The sequence below is a fragment of the Idiotropiscis lumnitzeri genome, chromosome 8 (genome assembly GCF_059441095.1).
Source record: "Idiotropiscis lumnitzeri isolate Australia: NSW breed Sydney's pygmy pipehorse chromosome 8, RoL_Ilum_1.0, whole genome shotgun sequence".
Taxonomy (NCBI): domain Eukaryota; kingdom Metazoa; phylum Chordata; class Actinopteri; order Syngnathiformes; family Syngnathidae; genus Idiotropiscis; species Idiotropiscis lumnitzeri.
The window spans coordinates 9,667,546-9,683,445 of NC_142398.1; the positions used below are offsets into that span (position 1 = coordinate 9,667,546).

Sequence of the window (15,900 nt, forward strand, 5' to 3'; positions counted from 1 at the left end):
TTAATGGGAGGTCATTCCATAGGGAAGGATTGGCAACTGAATAGGCACGATCCCCCTGATGCCGCGCTTAGACCTCGGTACCTCCAGCAGCACGTGGTCGGCAGACCTGAGGCAGCCGGTAGGTGCGACGGGGTTTTAATTTTCCATTTGTGTTGTTGGTTCCTAGTACAGTATTTTTCCATTTCAGAAGGTGGCGGTATGCCACCAAAAGTTATTTGTTGACTGCCAAAAACGGAAGAAGAAGAAGAAGAAGAAAAGCGGAAGTACGTCACCTCGTCAGGCGACGTGGCCCCTAGTAAACCGATTCCTGTTGCTAGCCTCCCAGTTTGCTGAGGCTTACCTCCGTGCTTAGGTAATACCTAGCGGCACTGGGTTGGGCTCACATCACGGGCAAACGCGGGTAACGGCTCGTCAGATCTTCAACGCGTCCGAAGACGGTGGAACATCGCGAACCAACGGGCTGGCATGATGGAGACGTATGGAAACTCGTACAAGAAGCAGAAGCTGAGCAACGCGCCCCAGAACTGGGTGCGTGTCTTGGGCGAGATCAATTTCCCCTTCATCCTAACCCCGTCGAAAAATCGGGCTACTTCTCCGTTACGTTTATCCCGTTGGCATAGTTTGCTGTTCCCTGTTTGTTATCTTGTTTTGAATGGCTCGTGTTCTCAACCAAGTGGCTGCCGAGACAGTACACTGACGCTATCACGGAATATATTCAAATAGGTTAAATTTTTTTGGGGGGGAGGGCATGTCGTTTTTTTTATTTTAATATTATTTAATCTGTTTATTTGCTAATTGTTGGCTGACAATCAGTTCAGGATGTACCCTGCCTACTGACAATAACTGGAGACAGTTGTAATAGGCTCCAGCATCTCCCGCGGCCCTTGTGAGGACATTACAAATCTTTATATACTATTACGCGACTAATCTTTATTTATATATCACTTTAACAACAGCTGCAGCTGTAACAATGCGTCATAAGACATGTTGCTGGAAGTCCACGAAGATTTCAATTTAGCGGGGGGGCAGTTGATGAGATGGTAATCACATTGGTTCTGTAAACATTAGTGGTTATCAAAGTTTTTAAGAACTATTTTATGTATTGCAGGTACACTGTGCAGTCAAATGGGGTCTGTGTTTAAGAACGTCAAGCACTGAAGAAGAAATCAGATTAACATGTATTGCATTTGTAATTTTTTAATTTGAGACTGGTTTAGTTACATTTCATATTTATATATTAACTTAATTGTCCAAGATGGTATCGGCAGTGTCCACGATTATCCGATACCTTAAATTAAGGCCGGTATTAGCCCGATACCGATACTTGGTCTAGGTATTTTTCCGTCCTTATATGTCCGTATACCCCTCTTTTACACAATTCCCCGTTTTTGTCCTATTTGCATTGCAATGATGCATATTTGAAGTTCTACTTCTGACCAAAAAAATAAATTGTATTAATTGAAACATACAGTGTCAATCTAGCTTTAACCAGAAGACTCACAGACACTGAATCAAAACCTTAGCTGCTGATTGTAGCTAAGTGCTGAATTCCATTTTTCCTCTTTTGTTTCAAGGTACAACTAGTTAACACAATGAACCCAATTCCTTATGTTGAATTCAGTGACTAACCAATTTGCATGCTGAATCAAAACAGGGGACACAGCGTGCCACAAATGTCACTTATCAAGCACACCACGTCAGCAGGAACAAGCGTGGGCAGGTGGTGGGCACGAGAGGCGGCTTCAGAGGATGCACTGTATGGCTCACTGGTCAGTCGTGAGTCTTTAATGAGTCAAGTAGCATCTATCCTATTAGGTGATTTATTTATTTCTCCCTTTGTGGTCCAGGTCTGTCTGGCGCTGGGAAGACCACGGTGAGCATGGCCCTGGAGGAGTATCTTGTCTGCCATGGCATCCCATGCTACACGTTGGATGGTGACAACATCCGCCAGGGTCTGAACAAAAACCTGGGCTTCAGCCCTGAGGACCGTGAGGAGAACATCCGCCGAATTGCTGAGGTGGCACGCCTCTTTGCAGATGCCGGACTGGTCTGCCTGGCCAGCTTCATCTCCCCCTACAGCAGGGTGAGTCATGCCTAAGAATGGAGTTGAAAAGAAATTTAGCGATTCTTATTCCTTTAGTGATGCTGCTTATCAAGACGATTCCTGATCAATTCTCTTATCCATTCTCATTGAGTCAGGGAATAGAATAATACAAATAGGTTTGTTTTATTTAAAGGGACACTTGGATACATTTAACACTGACACTTATATAATGGGTTTGCATGTAAAAATTACATCAGTACTAGATATGCCCGCCAACGGGCAGCAGCACTCATCGAGGAGGCAGACGTGAATCTTTACCCTCCCTGGCTAACAGTAGGATAATGGCACGGCTAATAGCAACAATTAGCTTCGGGCCGTTAAAACAAGTCGTTAGCACAACAAAATCAGTGCTTTACGATCTAGCTTGCGTCTTCATCTCGCGGGTTGCTTCCCAAGCAGTCGCGTGCGTTGTCCGACACTGCTTGCAGCCGCCTACTTTGGCGTGGGAGTGAGTGGACCTTGATTTCAGATAAACAGTCTTGAACAGTGCGCATCGCGGCGTGGCATGTGCTTTTGGTCGGGGCCGCTTTGGGAGAGCCAGTGTTCAGCGAACAAACAGTTCCATAGCCAGGTGTGGCCACATTGGAATGTTACATTAAGTGGTGTACGCATAGCCCGGAGCTGTTGCATTTCAAATAAGAAGAAGGCGGGTGACAGTGACGTTGCCTACAGTCAAAAAACTGGGGCCAATGCTCATTCAAATAAATAAATAATTCCCACTTCAGTCTCTGTAAATATCCCGATCGGTGCTTTTATGCCGTGCATCCTCACCGTGATCAGCAAAGAAGCAGTGTGCTGCGTCCTCTCAGCCGGTGTTTGATTTTATTTTTTTTGAGGGCTGGCATTTTAGATTTATTATTTGTCTTTTGGACGCAAACGCTTATTAGTTTTCATCACATTTAGTCAAAGCTTTAAATGGCCTCGCCCCAGCGTACCCCTCTCAGTCCTCCACCCCTACGCACCTGCCTGCTTCCTCAGGTCTGTGGGCCAAATGCTGCTGGAGGAGCTGAGGACTAAGCGTGGCCTCAGGGGATCGCGCCTTTTCTGTTTTTGGCCCTTCCCTATGGAATGAGCTTCCATTAAATTCTAGGCACGCCCACTCTCTGTCTACTTTTAAAACCTGTTTGAAGACATTTTTATTCATTTGCTTTTGCCTCAACATGAGACTGTCACTCATCTGCTGTTCTTCTGGTGTATATTGTTTGTGTTTTAATTTGAGTTCAAATTACCTGCTAATTTACTTAACGGCATATGGAAAGTGCTTTGTTACTGCTCCAGCTGTTGCGAAATGGGCGACATCAATAAAATTGTATTGTATTGTATTCCAATTTGTGATAGTTTTAATTGACGAAATCTCCAAAAAATTTTCATCTAGTTTTTGTAAATTTAGTCGACAAAAACTCAAAAACGTTTTGGTCCGTTTTAGTTCGAAATAGGAATACAAGGTTTCCACCCAATTGCAAAGACTTTCTGAGAGACTACTAAGGATTTTGCATTTCAAACAGATAAAGTAGTAACAGCGGAATCAATGCTCTTTGCTCCCAAATAAGCCAAGAAAGCATTTATTTGGCAACTGTTGTGGCTATAATTCACTTAAAGCAACTTAAATCAACAAAATAAAAATGTTTTAACAACATAGACTTGTAGTCGACTTGTTCTTATACAGTAGCACAGGATATCAGCGCTTTTTTAATACACCAAGTATAGAAGTGTTTTTTTATTTGATGTGATTGTATAGATAAATTGAGTTAAGAGCTTGTTCATGGAATTAATGTCACTGATATAGATGATACGTTATATTAATTGTACTAAATGAATTCTTTTCAGACCAATTAAGTGATTTTTGGTTCATTTCCCCTGGCACACCTGATGGGCTCTCACGACACACTGTGACGCAACACAGTGGTTGGGAATTACTGCGTTGGAGCAAGGTTTCCCAGCTTTGCAAAATGATCATGTTAGAGCAACATTGTCGCCTTGCATGTTAATTGTCTTATTTAAAGAAAGATGTCAAAATTACTTATTGAAGTTGGCATGTGGAAAGCAGTTGATTTTGCTCAGAGACTCAGCTGCTCCAAATGTTCACCTTTTGAAGTTAAATTTCATTAGAACACTAAAATGTTAAATTTGTAGTTGATTATGAAGCGTTTACGTTTCTTGTTCAAGTAATCATCAGCGATCAGTACCACCATTGTTTTTCATGACCGAGCTGTCTGCAGGATCGTCTCAACGCCAGAAAGATCCACGAAGCGGCAGGGCTTCCTTTCTTCGAGGTCTTTGTGGACGCCCCGCTGGACGTGTGCGAGCAGAGAGATGTCAAAGGCCTTTACAAGAGAGCCAGAGCGGGCGAAATAAGAGGTAGAGGATGTTTTGGCATCTGTGTGAAATGCGCCACCAAGTCCACTTGTGGGATTCCTACTCATAATGTAGAAGCAAATTGGCATTCATGATCCCATTGTCACCCTCGCCCAAGCCACGTCGCGTGATATTTATCGAAACTGTATTTTCACGCAGGCTTCACTGGGATCGACTCTGAGTACGAGAAACCCGAGGCGCCGGAGCTGGTGCTGAAGACCGACTCCTGCAGTGTGAATGAGTGCATCCAGCAGCTGGTTGACCTGCTTCAGGAGAGGGTGACTGCCAAAGACAACAATTTTCACTTTTATCCGACTGCTGGTGGTCGTACAAATTCTGAATGCTTTTGCTTTTCTGTCATCATCGCAGGACATTGTACCGGTGGATGCTTCTTACGAGGTGAAAGAGTTATACGTTCAAGAGAACAAACTGGACCTGGCCAAGGCTGACGCAGAGACGCTACCAGCTCTTCAGATTGGAAAGGTTTCTCCCTTTTGTCCTTTTTCAGTGAGGTCGACAGTGCATAAGTAATTGTATTGATGCTGACCAGCCATAATATTATGGCCGTTCTTACAATCTGTTGAAAAATCAGTACAAGAGCTGTATCATACATAGTGCCTTTACAAGAAAATAATGTGCCTCTTGTTTAAATCAAACAGACAGCAATACCAATCAATATGGTTTAGTGTAGTTTTTTTCCCCCCGGCAAACTACAACCACAAAGGTATTGATTTCATATGGCAAACTGACAGTTTTCATATATTTTTTAAGTTGTACACCATAAAACAATGACTTTCCCACATATTTTGTTTTCTACAAAATAGATTTACAGTTGTTGATTTGTGTGTGTGACCATCAGGTGGACATGCAGTGGGTTCAGGTGCTGGCTGAAGGCTGGGCAACGCCTCTCAACGGCTTCATGAGAGAGCGAGAGTATCTGCAGTGTCTTCACTTTGACTGCCTGCTGGATGGTATTTTATTTTTTTTTTCAAGGAGGCAAACTGCATTGAGGGGAAAGTCAATGGGGAAAAAAGTATTTTCCAGTCACATCACTAGTTTATTCTGACTATAGAGAAAAATGGGCAGATTAATCCATCAATTTTCATCATTAAAAAATAAATAATTAAAAATAAGTAATGATCATAGAAGCATCCATTAAAAAAAAAAAGAGACCGATAAGTATTATTTGGTTGTTTAATTTTATTCGAAACTGTGTGCATGCACTTAGGCAATTCATTTTAATGTGCAAAGTTTGTTTGCAATAAACCTAAAAGGCCACTAGATGGTGTGCAAAGCCTACCTTGGAAATTCATTCTGCTGGGAATCTGCAAAATGTCAGAAATAATGCACCCACAATTTACATTTCATTCAACAAATAATAGTGATTATTGATATTATTTGCAGTTTTAGTTCAGATTTGTTCTGATTTAGAAAAGACCAATAAATTATTGTCAGAATGGTTCCCCTAAAGCTGCACTTTTAGCATTTGGAGAAAAAGCATCTGTACTCTGTTTTGGCAGTGAGTGGAGTCATATTTTGTTTTGAGCGCAATTACTGCAACTTATGCTTCACGAACATTCCAAGATAACCCATGTGACCCTTTTCCAATTCCTGAGGCTTGGTTTGTTCTGCCAAATGTTTTTGTTACATGCGCATACATAAAATGTTTTGGAAATAAAAGAGTAAAAGATTAGCATAGCTGATGTATCATTTTTCTGAATTTGGCAGGTGCTTCTAACAACAGCTGTCCAAGCGCAAATACCCTAAAATAAAAAGCAGAGATGATAACTGAAATATGGATATGGGGTGTCTAAATATCACAGATTGACATGTCGTTCATCGTGCCAGTAAATTGCAGCTGGAGCGCGAGGAATTCATCTTTTCGCCGTCAATCAAAGTCGCCAGCTCGCCGCTAACTGAACGTTCTGCTAAGATAATCAACAATAGTCCCGTTTGCATCCGCCTTGCTGGCTCGTGGGAGTTTTAATGTGAAGCAGCTGCTCAGACCGCACGTTGGGACTAGACGACGGCGCACTGGGGGCCGCATGGCCTTCTGACGCCACAGCCACAAGATCCATCGTAACTTTTAAGGATGCGTCCACAATTCACGTTCTAAAATCATGTGACTTTCCCCTAAGGCGGTCATATTTTAAATTTTCATAGTAAAACCTAGGGTCATATTTATTTGGGCTGTAACATTCTTGTTTTTGATATGTTATGCCAATAATTTAAAATAAAACACACGCAAGTTCCCTCGCATCCATTTTTCAGGTCAAATTCCCAAACTTAAACACTGTTCTCTGGCCACATTAGATGACGTAGGAAACAAAATAAAATTGGCTAATTTGGGCAAATTCACCCATAATAAAACATGGCCTGATCAGTCTCAGCACATGGGTCATGGGTGCTTGAGAATTTTCTGTGGAACCTGTTATGATAAAAGTAGATCCACGATTCCAATAGCGCATTTGCCCTGTGGGATGCTCAGGCCCATATTATTAAAGATATACGATTCCACAAAAAATGGGACATTTACCATGTAGGATATAAGATGTTAACTCATCATTTGGCGCGGCCCAGACAGCACAAGTCCTGTCTGTTCCTCTTTGAATCTGATCTGAACAAAAATGAAGCATGCATTACACAAAATAAGTGCAGGCAGCAAGATTCACAAAAATCAAGAATTCCCTCCATTCCGTTTTGAGCACCTGAGCATGGAGGGAGTTGGACACAATTTAGCCTTTTTTTTTTTTTTAATTACCGCTTAAGATCCACACTTCAATCACATCTTTGTTTTTTGTTTTTTTGCCTTGTTTTGTTTTGGAAGTCTATTGTGATAGGTAGGGAATGAAGAAAAAAAAAACTCTTGGCATTTCCCAACTAACGGACCGAACTGTAAATAACTTTCACTTTGGGCTCTAGGCGGTGTGATAAACCTTTCAGTGCCGGTGGTGTTGCCGGTGCCTTCTGAGGACAAAGAGCGCCTGGACGGCGTGACGGCGATGGCGCTGGTGTATGAAGGCAGGCGAGTGGCCATTCTTCGCAATCCCGAGTTCTACGAGCACCGCAAGGAGGAACGCTGCGCCCGCCAGTGGGGCACCACATGTACGACCCACCCTTACATCAAGGTCAGTATCTGAATGCAAACAGATACGCATGGGTCAACACCTGTGATGGGATTTGGCATGTTTTTCTTTTTTTGTGTGTCCCACTGGAAAGTAGATGTGATTGTTGCCATCATAAAACCTTCATTAAATTGTATCAGCAGTGTTTTGAGTAGGGCCCTACATGATAATTCGGCCGAGTTATTTTTTTTTCATATGACAAAGATTCAAACATTACTGGGTGAAAATCCAGAGTCCCTTTCGAGTGACTACACTGTCTGAAACTGTAACATGTAGAGGCAATGTCAACCAGAATCTCCCACGTCCCCCATAACTGCGACACCCTTGTTCACCAAAAGCTAAGCAGAGCTGCATTGAGTTTTGTCGGCCGGACAGGTTAGCGTTGGCCAACAGCATAAGCTTCTGATAAGACTCGGCAAAGGTGCTATTTGCAATATTTGTTTGGCCTCAAAAGCATAAAGAAAAAAAACTTGGAGAAGAAGTACTACTTTTCTTTATTAAATCAGTGTGCGTTCGTCACAGTAATGCTGTTCTCCCTGTCTAGACGCAAACACTTTTTGGAAATGTTTTTATCTTGACCACAGTTTTCCAAAAGCTCACTTTTCCGCCCTCCACAACTTATTTTGCGTGTGGACAAAGGCCCACAGCTCAGTAAAAGACACAAGTTCGCTTGCAAAAAACCCCCCAAAAAACTCATGTTGTTTGTGTGGACCTAGCCTTAGCAACACAGGTGGTTGGCCCTCACTTTATGAGGAACCCAACAGGGTGGCTCTCAAGGTTGGACGTAGTTGAAAAGGTGCGCACTTCCAGGAGCAGGTGTGACATTAAAAGACAAATGTTTGCACCGTCATAAATCTCCAAAGTGAGGAGCTTCTACAACCACTCTTCTGCCGCCTTGGAATCAGCGCTGACAGAACACAGTTCCAACGTGTCATCTTTTTCACTTAGCTGATGGAAAGACTAAACGGAGGCAAGTTGGGGTCAAGCGCTCCTTCTCCCCAATTTGTCCGGACGCCCGGGCTAATCGCTTGATCCGCTGCTTTTGGTCCAGCATGCTTTGGCAGGTGTTATTTCTGGATGCTGACTCACTCTCACTGCATGTGTTGTAAATTGTTTCAATCTGTCGCTCTGAGGCTCAGGTAGATAAGATAATAGAGACACAAATATTTTTTCCCCACAAATGGCAGATGGAGTTCGAAAGTTGAATATTATAGCGCTGTATTTTTAGGATAATATTAAACGCTGTTACCATTAGAGTATACTATTATCATTTCAACCTTTATTTCTCAGGTAATGTAATTGAGCACAGATGTTTATTTGCAATGCCAACATGGGTGCAAACAGCCGAGTAGTGTTATATATTATAATGTTTCAATTTGTCAGGTGAATTTTGCATTAAAAAGTAAATAAGTAGTAAGTGAGGCAGTCTGGATAAATGTCTTGTAGATCTCCAGACTCAGCTCACGCCAGGACACACACAAGCCGGTCCCGCCTCATAAAGGCACATTTGTACATGCAGACACTACTATACAGTCTCCACACTTTGCTTTTTATTGTTGTGAAACACAAGACTGAATTTGTGCGGCTTGGCGCCGACCGACTGGCTTTTGCTTGGTATCCGAAAATGTAATTTTTTTTGTTATGAAAGTGTTTAAAACAAGATCACTTTTTTTGATGGGCCGTTACATATTTTCACCCTTGTAAAATAATGGCCAAAATCATGTTTGACAAAAGAGACATGTTTTGTCTTAAACATCTCCTCGGGATGCTAGCCAGCTTTTCTAAAACCGGCTATACCGTTGGTCAAACAGATCATTCAATTCTCGCCCTGAAATGAAATGATTTAGAAATACAATGTAATCAGTATTTGGCTCCGATTTTTGTGTTTTCTGAATAAACTGAAAAATTGAGTGGCCTTTGCTTTGTGCTGGCGACAGTATGCAACACTGTGACGCTGTTCACTTGCAATTAAAATTTGAAATCGTAGCAACGCTGTTTGCCGACCATGTTCGGCAGCATCGCTCGGCGTCCGGCCGTCCTAATTCATGTTTTTGAGGAACAGCTTCTCTATTACTGTATTCAAAAACAAAAAAATAATCAATATATATATATATTTTTTAAACTGTCGGAAGAGATGTTGCATCTCGAAAACACGAGTGCAGACATTGTACAAGGTCTTCTGACTAACATGACAGCTGCTGTCCCACTTAAACTGTGGTCTCGTGACCATAACATGTAATTGATGACAGTTACTTGGAACAGAGCATACAAGAATAACCTTGGGCAATGAGCCACACACTGTTTCACCAAAGACAACTATCAAACCAGCATTTTTTTGTAATTGCTAAGACAGCCTACATGGATGGTGACATTTTCCAATGAAGCTCAAAAGTGGAGAAAATGTTTTGACCAAGCTTTACTATGGATCAATTTTGTGAGTGTCCCCGCTGTTTCGGATCTGATAAATCTGGACTTTATTAGATCTTGGCCTGGCGCCGCACCAGCTCGCCGAAACGCTTTTTTACGGCTCGCGGTTGTCTCCTGTTTGGACCATGTTTGCATTGAGCGTTGACCGCTGCTGTGACTCCCGTTTCAGATGGTGATGGAAAGCGGTGACTGGCTTGTCGGTGGCGACCTGCAGGTCCTTGACCGTATCTACTGGAACGATGGACTGGACCAGTATCGACTGACGCCCACCGAGCTCAAACAGAAATTTAAAGAAATGAATGCAGGTATTTTTTTTTTTGAGTGGAAGATGTAGGGCCCAAGAACTAATTACATTTAAATGAATTTAAAATGCTTAACTGTTTCTTCCACATCAAACTTATCCAAGCCCCTCTTTGGACCTATCCCACTGGGGCTCCAAAGTTTTCCCTCACATAAGAAGAGTATATTAACACATTAACACTTAAAATGAATGAAGAAGGTAATTGCAGTCCACATTTCCCTCCTCTGCAGATGCCGTGTTTGCCTTCCAGCTGCGCAACCCGGTTCACAATGGCCACGCCCTCCTGATGCAGGACACCCACAAGCGCCTGACACAGCGGGGCTACCGCCGGCCCGTGCTCCTGCTGCACCCGCTGGGCGGCTGGACCAAGGACGACGACGTGCCGCTGCCGTGGAGAATGAGGCAGCACGCCGCCGTGCTGGAAGAGGGCGTCCTGAAGTCGGACTCCACCATCGTCGCCATCTTCCCCTCACCCATGATGTACGCCGGGCCCACTGAGGTGAAGGTTTTTTCTTTTTGGGGTCACATTTAGTGTTGCCTGACATAACTAACCGCCATAAGACCACATACGGACACCAGTTTGACCAATCTGCACAGAATTAGGTGGATTTATAAATTATAACAGGATGCATTAAAAAAAAAAGTCTCAAGAACCCCGTCAGCCATTTTGGTTTTGGGTGAATTTCAGAGCTCATACTTTGATTAAAACTCCTTGTACATGTAATTGCTGCAATCACTTTTTCGATCCCAATTTGCTAATCGTATTTTAAAGAGCATGTGTCCTCCCTTGACAGGTGCAGTGGCACTGCCGAGCTCGTATGGTAGCCGGCGCCAACTTCTACATCGTGGGCCGCGACCCCGCCGGCATGCCCCACCCCGACACGGGCAAGGACCTGTACGAGCCCACCCACGGAGCCAAAGTCCTCACTATGGCCCCGGGCCTCATCACCTTGGAGATTGTCCCCTTCAAGGTCGCTGCTTACAACAAAGTGAAAAGAGCCATGGACTTCTACGAGCCCAAAAAGTGAGTATTGTGGCAAAAATTGGCTTTGCACTCTTATTTTCCTCCATTTTCTTTCCTTCATCTTTGCTGCAAGTGAGATTGCAGAGGAAGAATAATCCGAATGGGGAGGGTACACATTGGTCTCCACCGTGGCCTGTATTAGTTTGTCCATGAAACGCGATGTGTGACGCTGTTATCAAGAACATCCAGTACGAGTACAAAACTTCAAAGACGGCGGTGTTCAATGCCTTCAGTTCTATCCTTTTTTTTTTTTTTTTTTAAAGCTCGAAAGCGATGTAAAAGATGCATTTCAGTGTTCTCTCATGAGGTCTCAACAGTTTTTGCCAACTTGAAGAAGCTGGTTCTAATTTCACATTGAATAAAATGTACACAAAACAAAATGTGCCGGGGCATGGCTCTGTGGAGTCAATTCAAAGGGCAGTCATATTTCTGCTTTTGCCATGCAATGCTTTTTTTTTCTCAGGGCATCTAGAGATCAATATACAAAATGTGGAAATTAAACAGTTCTCGTTTCCAAAGGTAAATATAGTAATCCTTCATTTTCCGGACTGTAACCAGAAAAGTAAAAAATAGAAATAGAGTTTGACGTTTTGTAATAATAATTTTTAAAATAATTTTATTGACATTTTTATTACCGGGGGGAATTACACCGCTATTATGCCGTTGCGACCCCATCAACATAGATCCCAACCCTCTAAATACTTTTTACACAGCAACCTTGAGAAGAAATACCAAGTTGCAGGGTGTAAGGGGACCGTGATCTACAAGCCGACATTCCGTCGAACATTGTCTAATAACTACGTCGAAGGTTTAATTTTTATCCTTAAATTGGCTTATTTTAACTACAATCCCTCGGTGCATTTTAGCCAAAGGTTAAAGTCAAGCCACGATTACTTACGGTGACAAAGTGCACAAAGTAATAAAATGCAACGCGGGATTCTAGTTACGGTAAGCCGTTTTCAGGCAAACATTTTAACATTTTATTTGCCCTTGTTCCCTCTACTTTGTCGTGCTGGGCGAGCTGTGCCCTCGGGTGCTTGAGCGCGCTACGATCACATCTTTTCAACACAGCGGTTTACTCTCCACAATCCAACTCGACTAATTCTCAAGATTTAGCGTATTTTCTGAACTATGGAGCGACCCTACCGGTGAAAAAAATCCACAGAAAAGCCGCACAGCTGTATTAGCCGCATGGTTGAAAATCTTGGAAAAAAGTGGCGGTTTATAGTCCGGAAAATATGGTAATAGAATTGCACTTTTATTTTCTTAAATGTTGCGTGTTATTTAATTTTTAATTATTTTTTTCGAGGTCCTATTCCCATGTATTTTTTCAACAAACAAGCAATAAAAGAATCAATATTACAATAAACAAAATTTATCCATAAATGTTTTGGTCTTACATGTTAGGCTTTTTCTAAAATAAAGGCGAATAAACCATCAATTTATATGAAAGACAGAATTCTACTCAACAAATGTAGTGTGTATACATATATATATCGCACATACTGCATGGTTATCTAATATAGCTGTGTGCATCACTGTATGGTGACGTTATTGATATTAATTCCCACTTCAAAGAACACATGGTGTTCCCTAAGCATCCCTGTTTCCAAGTCCTAAGCGAAACCCAAAGAAAACGTTTTAATCTTCTCCCCCACAGCCATCAAGACTACGACTTCATCTCGGGCACACGCATGCGCAAGATGGCCCGCGAAGGCGACAATCCTCCAGACGGTTTCATGGCCCCCAAGGCCTGGGCCGTGCTTAAAGAATACTACAAGTCCCTGGAGAAGGCGTAAAAGGCGTGACGCCAAGAAAACGGAACTCTTCTATTGCCGTTTGTTGGGACCATTCAATGATTGCTCATCACAGTGCGTTTTCTATTTCTTGATTCAAATTATGGGCACCGTTTATTGGCCACCTGTTGCATAAGCGATGGTGCGGGTGGTGTTTGGGGTTAGGAATAGAGTCTCTGGGTCAAGATCATTATAAAGTGCCTTTGGTGTCCTCATCACAAGGACTGTCATGTAAATGTAGCAAAAGAATGAAACTCTTAAATGTGGAAAAATATTTGCACGAACACAAATATGATCAAGCTCTTGAAATGTCTTCCCTTCATTTATACTGTTTTTTTCCCCCAAGAAATTGTCAACCCTCTTTGTTGGAGTTAACTGCACCTTTAAAATGTACTATTAGGTTTTCAATCACATCACGGACAGTATTTTGTGTTCTTTTAAGTGGCTTGTTGCTCGAGTGACGAGTTAATCTACTTTACACGTATGGTTCACAATTTACATCATAAAAATATCAATTGATGTACCGTACCAACCTTTGAGAAACTTGTAATATATTTGTGAAACAGTACAGTCAGCTTGCTGACTGAATCATGTTGCAAAGTATAGGTCCAATAAGTGCACATAAAATTCTAACATTTGTCAAAAATGTCCACCCTGTTCGCAAGCTCACATTTTACTGTTAGCATTGTCAGTTTGCCGTTAATTTATATTTACACTGTTCATGAAACTTGGAGGAACTTGACCTCATATGCAACAAAATAACCAACTGCACTGAGAGTGTAGTTCAGTTCTAAACTATTTGATGAAATGGGAAAGTCTCAAAGGCACCTTATAGTGATGTTGACGGAGCTCTGGGCTTAGGGCTTTAGTCATCGTGGGCCACATCGCAGTTGTGGTTGAAAAATCCAAACTGTGAAACCATGTAAAAAAAAAAAAAAAAAAACCAAACAAACGTACACAAGCTTTGTCGAAGCTCGTCTGGTCTTGACGTTACATTTCTCTGTTACAAGCATTACCTTCTGGTTATGTTCGACCATATGAAATTGCTTGGCTTGTGACCTGGGGCGGCCGTCCGTGAGTTTGAAAACCAGGGGGCTTAGGATTTGTTGATTAGTTTGAGGCAAGGGTATCAGATACTTCATGGTAAGGTAAACACTTGAGGAAGTTGGACTGTAGTTTGATTTGATTTGGGGGTTAAGTTATGGTACCAAAGATCTCACTCAAAGTGGAGCAGTTTCTTTGTACTGTAATCTTGTGTATTAATTGTAAATCTTGAGTGCCTTGGCCAAATGAAAACATACGTGATGGAATCAGAATACACTTAAGACCATGATAAAAGTCTGTTTAATTAGTATCCACAGTTGTCACTCTTGAACGTTATTTTGTTTTTGTACTTGTATATTTGTTATCCTAACAAGACGTCTTAAGCACATTTGGCATGCTATTTTGTTACATCCCATCTAAAGTTGCTAATTTATTCCATGTGGCATTTCGTCTCTGACGCGTGTAATCAGCTGCTGCATTTTCACCAGCACGGGATACCCTTTGCAAAAGCTTTCTTGTCCAGTAAAGCATTTTTAACTAAAAACAAAACAAGCTGGTCATTTGATTCATTATGCAAGAACATTCTGCTAAAGGTAACTGGCACTCTGCTTATGAAATGTGATGTCAGTATGACCTTGAAGCAGTCCACATGGCTTCACCTTTCAAAATCAAATTCCTCCCCACTGTCACTCCATCAGCTGTGTGTTAAATGAGACCCACGAGTGACCCCCGAAATCCCCCAACCCCATAACCTCACTTTGATGCTCTCGCGGATCAAGAGAGTGGCAGCTGGCTTCCAGATGCAAACAATGCCGTACATGGGGAACACGTGCACGACTGCACCCCAAGTAGTGTCCACCTAACATCGAACGTGAGAAATTTCATCCTGTCTGACTTCAAGATGTATTGAATTTCCTGTTCTTTACAGTCATCGCTGAGGTCTGAACTTTACTGCTTTTTAAAACTTTAAAAAAACAAACAAAAAAAAATGGGGAAAATATATCAAAAAGTAAGTAAACAGTGGCAACCGTTGAAATTAGTGACATGATGAATGTGTTTTTAGTATTTTTTATATATATATATATATATATATATCAATCACCATGCCGACCCACATACACAGTATCTATGTATTCTTTTAATTAAAAAAAAAATCTTGGATTAAAATCCTAAAAAACTAAAAAAAATTTTGGAATGATATAGCAGTGCTAATTTTTCCCGCGATTTTTGTACTATTCTTGTTTCAACTCTTTTCTACAATAAAATACAATTTTACAATGCTTCAGTGCGATTGTAATATTGCACCATGCGTTAATTCTTAGAATATTACTATCTACTTGTACTTGAGAGTGTTCCTGTCATGAATCCGGCAATATAAACGCGTTTTTCATAGTGAGTGTCATCTTCCTTCCTCCTGATTGCTCCTCTTTGAGAGCCTCGGCAGAATATTGCTGGGGAACTTAAATTGATCATAGGATTTACGACCAGTCGTTGCCTGATGAGAAGCACATGTGATGACCGTCCGGGCCACCGTACCACGAAAAAGAGGAGAGTCACCAAAATATAACACCACATGAAAGAATGTAATCATAACATTGTTTCAGTCCCATACCCAGCTTGTTCTACATCTGCGACGGTGGCCCGACATCTTACAACAAGGCACTTTATCTTTGTTCATCCTTTTCATTTGTCAGCTGTGTCGTAACTTTCTCATCTGCTCAGAC

At 41.9% G+C, this 15,900-nt stretch overlaps 1 protein-coding gene across 1 annotated transcript; it reads left to right on the forward strand.

The window, feature by feature from the left end:
* The first annotated feature begins 257 nt into the window (after positions 1-257).
* On the forward strand, positions 258-15,195 carry papss1 (3'-phosphoadenosine 5'-phosphosulfate synthase 1). Its single transcript, XM_088302473.1, has 12 exons — positions 258-528; positions 1,655-1,769; positions 1,848-2,083; positions 4,324-4,462; positions 4,619-4,737; positions 4,829-4,942; positions 5,319-5,430; positions 7,382-7,587; positions 10,181-10,316; positions 10,543-10,811; positions 11,107-11,336; positions 12,997-15,195. The coding sequence occupies exons 1-12, from the start codon at positions 466-468 to the stop codon at positions 13,133-13,135; spliced, it is 1,878 nt and encodes a 625-aa protein (XP_088158599.1). The 5' UTR covers positions 258-465; the 3' UTR covers positions 13,136-15,195.
* The last annotated feature ends 705 nt before the right edge of the window (positions 15,196-15,900 follow it).

Coding starts and splice junctions, on each gene's coding strand:
- papss1 (XM_088302473.1), top strand. CDS start 466: ATGATGGAGACGTATGGAAACTCGTACAAGAAGCAGAAGCTGAGCAAC. Junction 4,738..4,828: donor TTGACCTGCTTCAGGAGAGG/GTGACTGCCAAA, acceptor TCATCATCGCAG/GACATTGTACCGGTGGATGC. Junction 5,431..7,381: donor CTTTGACTGCCTGCTGGATG/GTATTTTATTTT, acceptor TTTGGGCTCTAG/GCGGTGTGATAAACCTTTCA.